The sequence below is a fragment of the Pleurodeles waltl genome, chromosome 7 (assembly GCF_031143425.1).
Source record: "Pleurodeles waltl isolate 20211129_DDA chromosome 7, aPleWal1.hap1.20221129, whole genome shotgun sequence".
NCBI lineage: Eukaryota > Metazoa > Chordata > Amphibia > Caudata > Salamandridae > Pleurodeles > Pleurodeles waltl.
In genome coordinates this window covers 4798871-4813650 of record NC_090446.1, presented here as the reverse complement: position 1 = coordinate 4813650, position 14780 = coordinate 4798871, and the positions used below count along the sequence as shown (strand labels likewise).

Here is a 14780-nt window from a genome sequence, read left to right as displayed (position 1 = left end):
CAAAGTGCAGGTAATCAGACATAAATTGAATGGTGGGCTTAGAAACAGACACGCACTGTTCTAGTGTGCAGCGGTGGTTCACCAACATTGGATCGGGCTCCAAGATCTATGTAGACCAGACCTTAGAAACTGCTTTAGAGAACAAGTGGCAAGATACCCAAGCACATCTTAAGTGCAGGCGGCTGATCCCATCACTACTGAGCCAGAAATGTCCCCTCCCAGTGTTTCCCCAAACAAAAGCTCAACAGCACACAAAGAAGACAAAAAAAGTGTCATTCCATCAAGTGACAACATAAAAAAAGACATACAGATGTTTTCTTATATTAGACAAGCCTCAAAATAGTAACTTATCATGGGTCCTGTGCAACATGTGCCTTGTAGCTACCTCACGTTCTACTGATTCTGTACTGTGATCCCTTCTGTCGAAATAATCCAGATGGGAAATAGAAATGGAGACACCCTGGGCTGCCTAATTTTTTTTGTAAACAAAGTTTATTGCAATTTCGATCAACCAATGATTAGGTAAACATAGTATAAGAGAATATACAGTGACCTACATAGACTCTGAGATCAAGAGCTTTTTCAATCTACACATCTCTGCACTAACAGCAATCTGATGTTGCAACAACTACCCTACCCCCCCATCCCTCAACCTCCCCAACAGTGCCCCACCCCCCAGTGATGGTACTGGTAGCTTATCTGGACATTTGTATTGTATGTAGGTGTGCTATGAAGGAGTCAATCCTCCGCTCACAGTGTGAGAGTGTTTACCCCGTCTAGTCCAACCGTAGGATCCTGCCCCGGGGTCATCTGTACTGGCACCAATGGCTTGGGACTATTGGTAACTTCTCAAAACATCCAAACATCATTCAATCAGGGGACTGGACCTAATCGGCATTCCTCCTTAAAGGAGTCTAATATCGCGTCCCAACCTTGCGCCACCTCCAGGGGCCGCCAACCCCTTCTGGCCTCGCTATGTAGAACAGCGCTCTCACACCCAGCCCACCTAGTTAATTCTCTGGTCCATAGGGACAGTCTCGGCCCAACTGGATTCTTCCAGGACATCGCTATTTCCCTCTTGGCCAGTACGTAGGCCAAGTCCCGGAACCTGTTGGTTATTTTGTACTTAGTCGTGCGTGGAAACCAGCCAAGCAGACAATGCCCTATTGTGCAAGGGACTTCTCTTCCTATCGCTCCAGCCACCAGACGGCTCACCTCCGCCCAATACACCTCCGCCGTAGGGCAGCTCCAGAACATATGCCTAAATTCTGCCTTCTCTAGTCCGCACCTCGGGCAATTTACTCCTTCCACTTCAAAGTACCTGCTGATCCGCTCAGGGGTGAGATATGCCCTATGAAGTACATAAAAATTAATCAGCTTAAATCTGGCATTGCGAGTCATTTTGGGGAAGCCCCCCAGAATACGCTCCCAGTCCACATCGGATATAGTTGTGCCCAGGTCTACTTCCCATGACAATTTGAGTTGAGTCAAAGGTATGTTCCTATCCGCTTGAACCCTGCTGTAGAGATTAGAAACTGCCTTAAAGGTGCCAGAAGAAGTCGCCAAATATGTACAGGTTGTTTGTGTAGTGAGCTCTCCTGTCCGTGTCAGCCAGTGTTTCCTGATACTAGCCACTACTGAGCCATACAATAAGAAGTGTCCTCCCTGTAGACCGAATTGTGTCCGAAGGACTTCAAACGGCATCAGTGCCCCCTCCTTAAATAGTGCTCCTACCGTCTGTATCCCGGACTCCACCCAGGACTGGAGTCCTCCCCAGTCACCCCGATGGGGCAAAGCTCTTAGGGACAAGAGGGGTAGGTCGGGGGAGTAAGGGGCCTTTACTTTAAGTTTACGCAAAAAGCTCCTCCAACAGCGCGCAAGGACTTTAAATTCAAGGGAATCATGCGTCCCAGTACCCGGACACCCCAACAATAGTTCGTATAATCTAGTCTCTGGGGGAGTAAATGCCTTTACCCCCAACCCTGTTGCTGATCTGTTGGCTATCCATTGCGCCAACCATTGGAATTGCGCTGCCAAGTAGTAAGCCTCAAAGTCCGGGACTGCTAGGCCTCCGTCTGTGGACCGCCTCTGAAGTTTGGCCAGAGCCACTCGCTTCCGTCCACCCCCCCAGATAAAGGCCACGACCATGGATTCTAGTTCTGCAAATATGGCCTTAGGAATCCATACCGGCAGGACCGTGAAGTGATACAGAAGGCGAGGCAACACCACCATTTTAAGGATGGCTACCCTCCCCGCTACAGATAGAGGTAAGGTTTGCCAGAAAGCCATGTTGGAACGGAGGGAACGCAATGAGCCTCCAATATTGCTGTCTATTATATCCTTTGGGTCATGGAAAATCTTGACCCCCAAGTATGAGAGGCATCTTGGAACCCACTGGACATTTCCCAACTCCAATGGTGGGGCTACAGTAGCGTTCAACGGAAACAGGCCGGTCTTGCCCCAATTCACCCGAAGACCAGAAAGCTCACCAAACTGCGAAAGTAACTGCTGGGTCCGGGAAAGGTCTCTGTGTACATCGTCTAAGAAGATCAATAGATCATCCCCATACAACGCTATTTGATGTCTCTTGCCCCCTGCCACTATGCCGGGACCCCCCCCACCACCGCGCGCTGCGGCCGCTAATGGCTCCATAGCCAGTGCAAATAGCAGCGGCGATAGGGGACACCCCTGTCTGGTACCCCGCTCAACGACATAAGGTCTGGATATTATCCGTCCTGTCCGTACCCTAGCAGTGGGCTCAGTATACAACAATCTGACCCAGGCAATGTATTCAGGTCCGAAACGAAGGCGGGACATCACTGTATAAAGGAAGGCCCACTCCAAGCTATCAAAGGCCTTTTCTATATCGACTGCAAGCACTCCAGGGGCTGGGCTAGACGATTTTCGATCGTTCATGACCGCTATAAATCTGCGTATGTTATCCGCTGTGTTGCGCCCCGGGATGAACCCTGCCTGGTCAGTATGTATTAGTGTTGCCATGTGGGGGAGAAGCCTAGAGGCCAGAATCTTGCTGAGGATCTTGTAATCCAGGTTCAGCATGGATAAAGGTCTGTATGCCCCAGCTTCCGCAGGATTTTTCCCAGGTTTAAGCAAGGGCACTATTACCGCCTCCCTCGCTGTTGCCGGCAAAACTCCTCGGTCTCTGGCGGATTGATATAGTATCTCAAGCCTAGGAGCTAACAAATCTATATACGTGGCATAGAATTCGATAGGGAGACCATCTGTCCCCGGAGTCTTTCCCCTCGATAGTTCTCTAATGGCCCTCCGAATCTCTGGTTGTGTTATGGCTCCCTCAAGTTGTGTCGCAACATCTGGTGGTAGTGTCTGCAACTGCAGACTAGATACATAACTATCGGTGGAGTTACCGACAGGACGAAGAGTGCTTTTATATAATCGTTCGTAAAAGGACACGAGGTGAGAGTTAATTTGCTCCTGCCCGTGAAGGGGATCTCCACTCTCCGATATCATTTCCAGGATAGGGGATGTTTTATGCGTTTGCGATATTACCCAAGCTAACATCCGACCCGCTTTGTCTCTCTCCCCGTGTGCTCGTGTAATATAGTTTTGGTAGTCAAAGCATCGAAGACGCTCCACACAGTCAGCGACCGTTGCTCTAAGATAGTAGGCTGAAGGAGCGGACTTTCAGGTCTTTTTTTCTCCATCTCTCGCAGCTCACTCTCCGCTTGTTCAGTGTCCCTAAGTAGAGTCCTTCGGACCCCTACCGCTCCCGCAATACAGCGCCCACGCACCACCACTTTAAAAGCGTCCCATTCAATCAAGGGGTTATTGGTCGAAGCCTCGTTATCTACAAAGTAGTGGGTAATATGTTGTCTTAGCTCCTCCCGAAAGGGTGCGTCTTCTAGGGACTCAGTCTTCAGCCGCCAGGTGGGGATGCGAGAGGGGGGCGAACCCCAGCGTGACTCTAGTAATAGAGGGTTATGATCAGAAATTGTGCGGGTCAGGTATTCAACATTATGCACCTGAGGGAAAATGTCTGGGGAGCAGAAAAACACATCCAAGCGGACATGGAGCTCATGCCGGGGGGAGAAGAAGGAATAGTCTCTGGTCTCTGGGTGTACTCGTCTCCAGATATCCACCAGCCCCCAACTCGCCTGCCAGGAGGAGAATAGCCCTGCTACTCTCATCAGAGGGGAATCATGTAACGGAGGGTGGGAGCGATCCCTGGAGGGATCGGCCACACAATTAAAGTCGCCCCCCATCACTAGGGGGAACTGCAAATAGGTGGCTAGGAGGCCCGATAAGCGTGTAAAGAACTCACCCTGGTCCCAGTTCGGGGCATAGACATTGATCAACGCTAGATCTCTTCCCTCCAATCGACCCCGGATTGCTACAAAACGTCCCTCTGGGTCTATGAGCGTGTCTAATAACTGGAATGGAACCCCGGCTCTGATCCATATCAAGGCACCCCTGGCGAATGCGGAATAAGAGGTATAGTATGCCTGGCCCCTCCACCTTTTCTGTAGTGCTAGCCCTTCAGCCTGGGTTAAATGTGTTTCTTGGAGCAACGCAATCTGAATCCCCCTCCGCTGTAAATGTGAGAATACCTTATATCTCTTAGACATTGTGTGCATGCCCCGTACATTCCATGAGAGAAATTTATAAGTGCCTAACGACGCCATAACTGTGTTTCAATCCCCATCTGTGACATACCCCATGCAGGGCTAGCATATACCACGAAGATCCCTACTCTCACATTATATAACATCAGCAGACCAGTGTTAAACATCCACCACTCATCACTCCCCCTAAACAATCCCCAACATTTAACATCCCAACTCCCCTTCCCCGGGACAAAAGTTTGAACTACTCTCATCCAAACTTCGCGAAATGTCAACTAGATTATCGAAAGTGGGGTAACTCCTAGATCACAAAAGGAGTGGGCCATCGCCCTAATCCCCACTACCGGATTGCAAGATATAGTAGTACTTGTGGACCCCGGTCTCATCCATCTGGTGGGTACGACCGCCATAGTGACAGCTAGTACACCCTCCTCACCGGCCACCATGGTGCCTGCCAGGGGAGGCTCTCATTACCAGGACAACTGGCTCAAGTGTAGTTCGATGGGAAGACTTTCATATGATACAGTCAGAAGTGCCCGGTGTTATGGCCGGGCCCGATCTGTCGGATACTTGGGAAGTCTCGGATTCATGGTCCGAATCAGATGGTTCACAGTCCGCAGCAGTCTGTACTTGGGATCCGCGATCAGAGCCGCTCAATGAAGCTGCTGCCTCCATGGCTTTTCGTCTCTCAGTTTGCATCTCCACAGGTGAGGGACTATTTACTATACGGGCCGTGTTGCGTTTAGCCCCTCTCCTCCGTCCATGCTCAGGGCCCTGTGCCGGAGGACCATTCCCCTCATGTGGAAGCAGATCAATCCATTGCCATACCTCCTCCGCCGTAGTGAAAAACTGTGTACTGTCTTTGGTCACTACCCTAAGCTTCGCCGGGAATAGCATGCCATATTGTAGACCCAATTGACGCAGTTTCTGTTTTGCAGCTCTGAAGGTGGCCCGTTGTTTCTGTACTTCCCGGGAGAAGTCTGGGAAGATACGAACCGTGTGATTGTCCATTGTGCGGTCCCCTTTGGGCCTGCTTTGATGCAACAGGTAATCCCTATCCCGGTAATGAAGAAGCCTGGCTATTATAGGTCGCGGGGGGGCTCCCGGAGGGGGAGGACGCGACGGAACTCTATGTGCCCTCTCGATCGCAAAAAAAGGAGAAAGTCCGTCGCCCGCTAAGTCCTCTCGGAGCCACCGCTCGAGGAACTCCGCCAGGCCAGTTTGTGGAACACTTTCAGGCATACCAATCACCCGTATGTTATTGCGACGAGATCTATTTTCCGCGTCTTCGGCCCTTAATTCCAGGGCCTTGATCCTGGTCTCCAGCTGCTGTGTAGACTTAGTGGCATCTTTGACCTCTGGAAGGAGCTCTTTAAGTTGTCTGTCGGTGGTGGACACCTTTTCGGCTAGGCGGCGGTGATCATCTCGCAGTACTGTGAGATCTGTGGCCAAAGCGTCGATTTTCCCCTCCAGTGCTACACGGGAAGCCGTTATAGCTTGTAGGACATCTTGAAGTGTGGGGTCGGCACGGCCCTCTCCTGAAGCGTCATTCCTGGGTTCAGGCGGGACTGCCTGTGCCTCAGCTGGGGACCCACCTTTTTGTTCTATGTCCCTCCGGCGACCGACTTTACCCATTTTCTGGGGTATGGCTCCAGCTCCGTCTGATCGGTGGGCTCTGGACCCCTACTCTCCCACCACCGCGCTGTATACTGCACTGCCAGAGGGATCGCCGAACTTTTTATTAGAGACTTGCTGTTTCTGGCGCTCGGTACACGTGTAAGAGGATTATCGCCTTCCAGTGCCAGCCGCACTCCGCACTCTAGGCCGCTAAGAACCCCTGAGGTACTCCACACGCCAGGTAGATAGGACACTCTCTCTCCTCCCAGTCAGGGTGTGGACCCGTCGAGCCAAAAAGCCTTGCCGTTCGTGGAGGGTGCCTTCAAGCATGCATGACTCCCATCCAGTGTCTGGGGGCCCCCTGCACTCTCCTGTATGTAGCACTGCGCATCTAGGGGGACCCCCGTAGAGGGGGGCCGCATGCACCGTGTCCCAGTGCAGGCCAGGTTCGCCCCATCAAGTCGCCGACTTCGCCCTCCTCGTTCCAGCTCACCTGAGGCGGTCCATGGGGTCAAGCCTCCCAGAAGCACCCCCCGGCGCTGTCGTGTAGACTGCGATCAAATGTCCTCAGAGGGGAGCTGCCAAAGGAGCTCTGGGGGAACCCCGGAATTTTCGCCTCTCACCTTGATCCACTCGGTCCTTCCCTCGGGTGTCGGTCGCCATGTTGTGTGTGCTCCGCGGTCCTTATCCGAGCACAGACGCCGCGCTGGGCCCCTCTGTTCGTCGGCGTGGGACCCCAGAGGGAACCACCAGGACCCCTTGTACTTCCTGTCTCCCAGAGGGGTGAGCGGGAAAGGAGCATGGAATTGCTTTAGTGGCTCTTCTGCCACCGGGGACGCCGTTCAGATCGCGGCCGCCATCTTTTTTTTTTCCGCGGCACTCCGTCGGCCGCCAATTCAGCTCCGAAACTCTCTTCACTCCGGGACCGGACCCCTCAAAATGAGCCTCGGGACCCCTGCGCATATTCAGCCGGGCAATGGAGCGGTTTGGGGGTCCACTGCCTTTCAGGCTGGACCGGAGTGGGAATCGCTGGCAGGAGCCTCACGGAGAGGCTTCCTCTGCCATCGGCGTCAGGCCACGCCCCTCACCCTGGGCTGCCTAATGTGACAGGTGGAATAGAGGGTCCAAACATCCTGTGGCACCCCTTGGGGAGGTCACAAAGATTATGTGGTATTCTTCAGAAAGTACAAAGATCACGTGGCACCCCTCAGGGAGGTACATAGATCATGGGGTACCCCTTAGGAAGGGTGCCACGAGCCTACGGAACCCCTTGAGGAGAGCACAGAGGTCCTATGTACTACTGCAATGAGTGAGATAACCTCTAGGAATGACACCCCTCCTCTCCTGGGGGCAACTCTCTGGGAGAGTAGAAATAATCTCTGGCACCCATCGGGGAGAGTACAAAGAATCCCTGGCACCCCTGCAAGGGTGGTACAGAGAATCTCTGGCACTCCTCATGGAGGGTACAAAGAATCTCTGGGAGGGTACAAAGAACCCCTGGCACCCCACTGGGAGGCTTAGACCACCATCTGGCACCTCATGGGGAGAGTACATATAATCTCTAGCACTCCTCAGAGAGTACATGGACTCTCTGGAACCTCCCAGGGAGGGAACAAAGACTCTCTAGCATACCTCATGGAAGGTACAATGACCCTCTGCACCCCTCAGAGAGGGTACAAAGTCTCTCTGGCACCTCTTGGGCAGGGTATAAAGTCCCTCTGGCACCCCTCAGAGAGGGTACAAAGACCCTCTGCCACCCCTCGGTACGAGACCCTCTAGCACAGAGGTCTTCAATCTAGAGGCACGACCCCCAGGTGGGCCGTGGAGACATGGGCAGGGGGGTCACGCATTCCTACAGCCTCACTTCGTCTCATCATTAAAATGCCTCAGCCGAACTTTGATTTACTGAGTCTCCTGTGCTGTGAAATAAAGCCACACAGACAGCTAAAAATGCTTTCATGCCAGGGTGTCTGCTTCCTGAATGAAATGAAAATGTGTGCTCCTAGTTGCTCTGCAACTGTAAAGATGCTTGGGAGCCGGTTCTTGGCTTTAAATGATCGAGTCACTCAAAGCTTTATTATGACAAACATTTATTCTTTATGAGTGCAGAGTTAACAACTGTACTGTGAAGTGTGTGATTGTAATTTTATTTACATAGCGCTTACTTCACCTGGAGGTGTTGAAGAGACAGCTATTTAAAAAAATGGCATTGCATATGTTTGGTATTACTTAAATCTACATTTTGGAAGCACGCTTTTATCGTAAACTTTTTTGTAGTGACTTCTGTTATATAGTATGTAATCCAAGTATTAAATAACGCCATACATTTTCAGTGCTTTCTGTCGCAGGCTGTGACCTCGTGGCACTAAATATACACAAGTCACTATTCTCCACTGCACCGACCAAGATTTAATTCTGCCGCGCTCCGGCTACTCGCAGACCTCTGCGGAGCATTAACTAATGGAGGTTTAATAACGCACTACAGTGCATCTCCCAAGGAGTAATAGCTTTCTTTTTCTCCCAATTAAACTCACTGTTATTTTATATGTAGTTACCTGATGGTGAAAGACCTAAAAACTTACAGAATATTTTGGGGCTTATTTGTTTAGAGGCTGCACCCCCAGAGCATCACATATTTGATGCTCTGGCAGCAGAAGCCTCTCAATCATACCCTTGAGGCGACGAAACGCCACCCTGCATGGCGTCAGATATTGAGTAAGGCAAAGCAGCGCAAGCCACTGTGTTGCCTTTGCGTCAAGGAGGCAATCCATAGGCGTTGTGGTGGCTGCTCCCACGCAACACCCTTGGATTTTGACGCTGCCTTAGATTTACAAAATCACGTTAACTGGAGCAGTGGCAAAACGTTCCGCCTCCCCAGAACAGGCGTAGTGAGGAAAAATATTTTAATTTCTCCTTGATTTTTCCTCTTTCCATGTGTGTTGCTCTCTGCTGCACAAGAGGAAAATGCCTTGCGGGATTGTTTTTGTGCAGGAAGGTACCTTTGCCTTCGTTTGCGTTAGGCAGCAATTTGTGCACCAGCGCAGGGGGAAAGGGCAGGAATGCACTGTGTTTCATAAATACGGTCCATTCCCGCCCTTTTATATGGCCGTGGGGCAGTGTAGCAACAAGACCTGTGGCGCTGCCCCACGCCAATTCCTCATGTATTCAGACCTTAGTTTTTAGCCACACCCTTGACCACGCTCCCACACTACTGACCTTTGGGTTGCTAAATACGGTTCAATATTTCCTCACCATAAAAATTATTTGCTGTGGGAATTGGAGACCTTTATGATTGTCAATGATGAGGAGTCCGAGAGGGTCCTTACACCTAAAACATTTTGAGAGGGGGTCCCAGCATCTAAGAATGTGAAGACCTGCTCTGGCACCCTAGCTGCCTCATCCTCCTACTTTCTTCAACTCAAGATGCCGAATAAAATGCTTGCTCTTTTTCCTCAAAGCATAAACATTCCCAAGTAGTCTCCGCAATGGTTGTGTCAAAAGCAGACTATTATAGTTTACCTTATGAAGGCCTCCTGCTGCCTCATTAACAGCTTCACAGACAACCAAAAATATTGTCAGATTGGAGCGGGGGTAAAAAAAATAAAAATAAAAATACAAAAAATAAGGGCTGCCGTTTTCCAAGCGAGTCTCGCTCTGCGCGGGCTTTCTTTTAAGCAGAGGGTTATCTGTGCCTAATGCTCAAAGGCTTTGAGGGGCTTGAAAAATCTCCCTCAAAGGAACGATTTGAACCGCTCCAACAGCCAACCTATATTTATTGTACCTCAGATTAAAAAAACAGGAATGGGACTACTACTCTGGGACAAGCTTCCTTTGGGATTAAAGCACTCAGCGGTTATACATAATTTCATAAAACCGAAAACCTATTGGTTTTCTTAAGCTTATGTTTTTCTTTTTTTTGCTCTTTTTTGTTGCTTTGGTTTTGTTGGGCTTCGCTCTGCGATGCCTGTTGAGGTAAATGATTGTGTGTCTTTCTATTCGTTCTACGTGACACAAGCTACCTACTCGCACAACTGGTGAATGCTCCTCTGCGGCACCGAGATTCACGGACTCCTCGTAGTCTTGGGCTGAGCTTGGCAAGCTGTACTGCCAGGTCTTCCTAGCTCCCATCTCATCTTCTCAGGGTGTCATCTACACAGGAAACGTTTAGCTACACCTTGCTCTGGTCCTCCTTGCCCAGGTCACGGCCCTGTCCCATCAGCAGGTGATGTGGCTGCCACTTCATGGCTCACACCAGCAAGGTTCTTCCAGAATCTAAGCCTGTTTCTGGCCTTGAGGGTCCTATTCCTGGAAACGTGCCTCTAGTCTGATGCTGCGTTGGATCCTAATAGTACAAGATGCTAGAGAGGGCTTAGTATGTATCCTCCATTGGGGCGTTGGCACAGAGACAGGGGCAACCAGAACATCAGCCTTCTCTAAACACCACACATCTTCCTGGGGTCCTGCAGAGCAGGGAGAAGGCTGCAGGGGAACCGGATGGCCTCTGCTAATTTAGGTTTTGTGAGGTCTCCCTGCCCAATACCAGGAGGCCCAGCTAATGGTTTCTAGACAACACCAAGCATCAGTGGAGGGGAAGGGAGGAAAGTCTGCGTACTGTTGATGGTAAGACCTGTTTTAGGAGGGAGCAACTGAGGTGTCCGCCGCTCACTATACACCCTCTGGAGGTGACCCAAGAAATAAGTACACAAAGTCAGATTTTTTTGGTTTTGTTTTTTAATAACACCGGGATGGACAACAACCGGATGGGAAGCCAGCATTTTGTGCAGATATACACACTTTCGCCTCCCACAATTTAATTTACTCTGTGCATACTAAGTGAGGTGAAAGGATTAAGGGCCACAGCTATGGGTGCGGCATTCCAGGACATCTGTTCTCCAGTTATGCAGATGCAAAGGCCAAGTCCTGTTACATGAGGTGACCAAAGTAGGACCTCTACCCTCCCTAGTTCACGTAACAAAATCCTCAATCCCACCAGGGGCAGGCACATAGTAGGACATGTGCCACCCAGGGTGCATATTAGAAGGTCTGTGTCCTGTTATGTTGGGTTTGGGTCACAGCGGCACATCTACATGGTTCAGGTAAGAAGAATTGCATCCTGTTACATGGGGGGCCCACAGTGGGCCATCTGCCTCAGAGTCCAGGTAAAAAGGTTCGTATCCTCTTACATATGTGGTCCACAGTGGCATATCTATCCTTTACAGTGCAAGTAAAAAGACTTGAGAACTGTTGCATTGGAGGCCCATGACTGAACATATATGCTCCAGAGTTCAGCGAAATAGGCCACAGTCCTGTTACATAGAGGCCCATGGTGGGAGATCTGCCCTGCAGTTTGCAGGTAGGCAATCCTGTGTCCTGGTACATGGGGATACACAGTGCAACATCAGCCCTCTAGTGTACAGGTATGAAAGGTCTGTGACCAGTTACATGGAAGGGCAACTGTAGTACACCTTTCCTCAGGATTGCAGATAAAATTACATGAATCCTTCTACAAGGGGGCCGACAGTGGGACATCTGGCTTCTGATGTACAGGTACGAAAGTCCATGTCTCACAGTTAGAAGGAGCCGACACCAAAGTTTAGCCACCAAGTAGGTTTATCCAAGGGGAAAGTAGCCATCCTTAAAAGGCAGAGCCACTAACTCACAGAGCTCAGTCTCAGCTGTTGACTGTCATCATAAGATATGGCTCACAATCAGAGGGTCTGTAGATGGCTGACTGCACTAAAAATATATGGCAAGAGAAGCACGACTTCTGTATTCAGGAGAAAATGTCTGTCCCTATGGATACTATTCTAACACAAGGAAAACTACAAGAACGGCTGTTCACCTCCTTCCTTAAAGCTTCCATGTGTTAGACGGTTACCACTCGCTCATGAAACAAGGGAGAAACCACGTGTAGGTTAATCCTTTCTGTGTCCTGGAATAGGACTTCAAGCTAAATATGTTCTGTATGTTTTAGGAGATGTAGCAACTGGATGGAGCTGAAGAGAACAAAACTACAATGCATGCTCTTCTTTAATAAGGAAAGAAAATAATAAACACAGGATCCCTGGTGTCTCACCTTGGTCTCTGCCTCCTGAGCGACACCCCCTGGAGCCTCCTCTGTCTCTTCTATACCCTGTACCTCACGTAGCAGGGCCCTCAGAGCAGCACTGGCGGCCTCCTTCCTGGCTAACTTTTTACTAGAGGCTTCAGCGGCTGGAAACTGCCGGCCATCGATAACCACCCGCATTGTAAATCTTCAAAGAAAGAGAGAATTAAGGAAAGACAAAATATTAAATGAAAAATATTCTACTACTACTTATGTGAACACTGGTCATATCTAACAACACATGCACTCACCATTCCGGAACAAACCCTGCAGACAAGACCTGGGCATTACTGGCTGACCATCAGGCAGAAAGAGGTGCGGGCATACCAAGGCCCAACTGCAGACATAAGGACAACCCCATCAGAGGCAAAGCAGCAGGCAGGGCAAGGCAGCCAGCATAACCAAAGCCACACTGCAGACATAACTACAACCACCCCACAGGCAAAGCTGCAACAGTGCCGGGCAGCCAGCATAACAAGGCCAAACTGCAGACATAAGGACAACCCCATCAGAGGCAAAGCAGCAGGCAGGGCAAGGCAGCCAGCATAACCAAAGCCACACTGCAGACATAACTACAACCACCCCACAGGCAAAGCTGCAACAGTGCCAGGCAGCCAGCATAACAAGGCCAAACTGCTGACATATTGACAACCACATTAATGACAAATCTGCAGGCAGGAAGAGGTAGACAGCATAAACAAGGCCAAACTGCAAACATAATAAGGAAACATATACCCAGCTCACCACATAGCTAAATAGCAGACGTGACAGTGGCCCAGGAACCAAGTACAGGGGGCAGCAAAATAGCAGACATAATAATAACAGCCCGAGTACAAACCAAAGCATCCGGTGGCCAGCGTTCTGTGGTACAAACAGACATGGACAGACATGGCCAAAGCACAGCTGTGACTGAAGTGTTATGTATTCAACAAAACAACCCACATCAGGCAGGTGGGGGGCTGGCACACAACAAATGATGAAACTAGTACTTAAAACAGCAAGCAGCCATCAAGTAACTTGTTACAAGGATCCATATACACACTATGCCACAGACCGTCTCAAAAGACATTCAACATTCCAGACCAAAGCACTCCGATCATATCCAAGCACCAAACATCATACAATGCTGCATGTCCCTTGTTGTGCCTCAAAAATACAACTATTTATTACTCGTGGACAAACTGTGCTATAAAATGACCATGCGTGGAAGGGATCTCTGAGCAATAGTGTCCGGGTGTGTGCAACTCTCAGACCACAGAGACCGTTTTTTTTTTTTTTAAATTGCAGTACAATCTGTTAATTCATCCATAATACAACAAAAAGCTCTTACAGCCAATTCAGGTCCCTTATCATCCTATAGTGACTGCTCGCTCCCCGTGTGAAGCTCCTGATGGGGAGAGCAACATGATCCCAAGGTCAGCCATCATCCAAGGTTATCACTGCCACCACCCAGCTTCAATCAATCAATCAAAAAATGTATTAGGCGCGCTACTCACCCGGAAGGGTCTCAAGGCGCTGTGTGTGTGTGTGTGTGTGTGTGTGTGGGGGGGGAGAGGAGGGGAGGGGAGGGCAGTTTTACGGCTCAAAAACCAATGTCTTTAGGTGCTTTCTGAAAGTCGGGAGGTCATGGGTCTTGCGTAGGTTGTTGGGGAGGGAGTTCCAGGTCGTTTGGGCGAGGTAGGAGAAGGATCTGCCTCCGGAGGTGGTGTGCTGGATGCGGGTGACTGTGGCAAGGACAAGGTGAGCAGAGCGGAGGAGTCAAGTGGATGCGTGGAAGTTCACTTGTTCGTTGAGGTAAGCTGGTCCAGTGTTGTGGAGGGATTTGTGGGCGTGGATGAGGATTTTGAAAACGATCCTTTTTCCGATGGGCAGTGAAGGATTCCGAGGTGAGCGGAGATGTGTTTGTGGCGTGGGAGGTTGAGGATGAGACGTGCGGCTGTCTCTCAAGCCCCTGTCATACTAATGTGCAGTGTCTCTCCTGCATCTATCACACTATCCATTGCTTAAAGTCACTCATGTCCCTATCGCACTATCAATGCTTGCAGTGTCTCCCTCACTCCTATCACACTATTCATTTCTTATAGTGTCTCTTGTGCCCTTTTCACACTATCCACTGCTTAGCGTCTCTTTGCCCCATCGCACTATCCGTAGCTTACAGTGTCTTTCCCCTATCACACTATCCATTCCTTACAGCGTCTCTCCTGCCCTATCACACTATCCATTGCTTAGCGTCTCTTTGCCCTATTGCACTATCCATTCCTTACAGTGTCTCTCCTGCCCCATCACACTATCCATTGCTTAGCGTCTCTTTGCCCTATTGCACTATCCATTCCTTACAGCGTCTCTCCTGCCCTATCACACTATCCATTGCTTAGCGTCTCTTTGCCCTATTGCACTATCCATTGCTTACAGCGTCTCTCCTGCCCCATCACACTATCCATTGCTTACAGTGTCTC

The 14780-nt window shown here is 50.0% G+C and overlaps 1 protein-coding gene across 1 annotated transcript in view; it reads right to left on the bottom strand.

Moving 5' to 3' along the window:
* The window catches only part of LOC138303493 (double-stranded RNA-specific adenosine deaminase-like), a 90852-nt gene that overhangs the window by 51533 nt on the left and 24539 nt on the right, over nucleotides 1-14780 (bottom strand). Inside the window, exon 3 of the mRNA XM_069242671.1 lies at nucleotides 12295-12472. Coding sequence (XP_069098772.1) covers nucleotides 12295-12472 — 178 coding nt within the window. The remainder of the gene's footprint in view (nucleotides 1-12294; nucleotides 12473-14780) is intronic.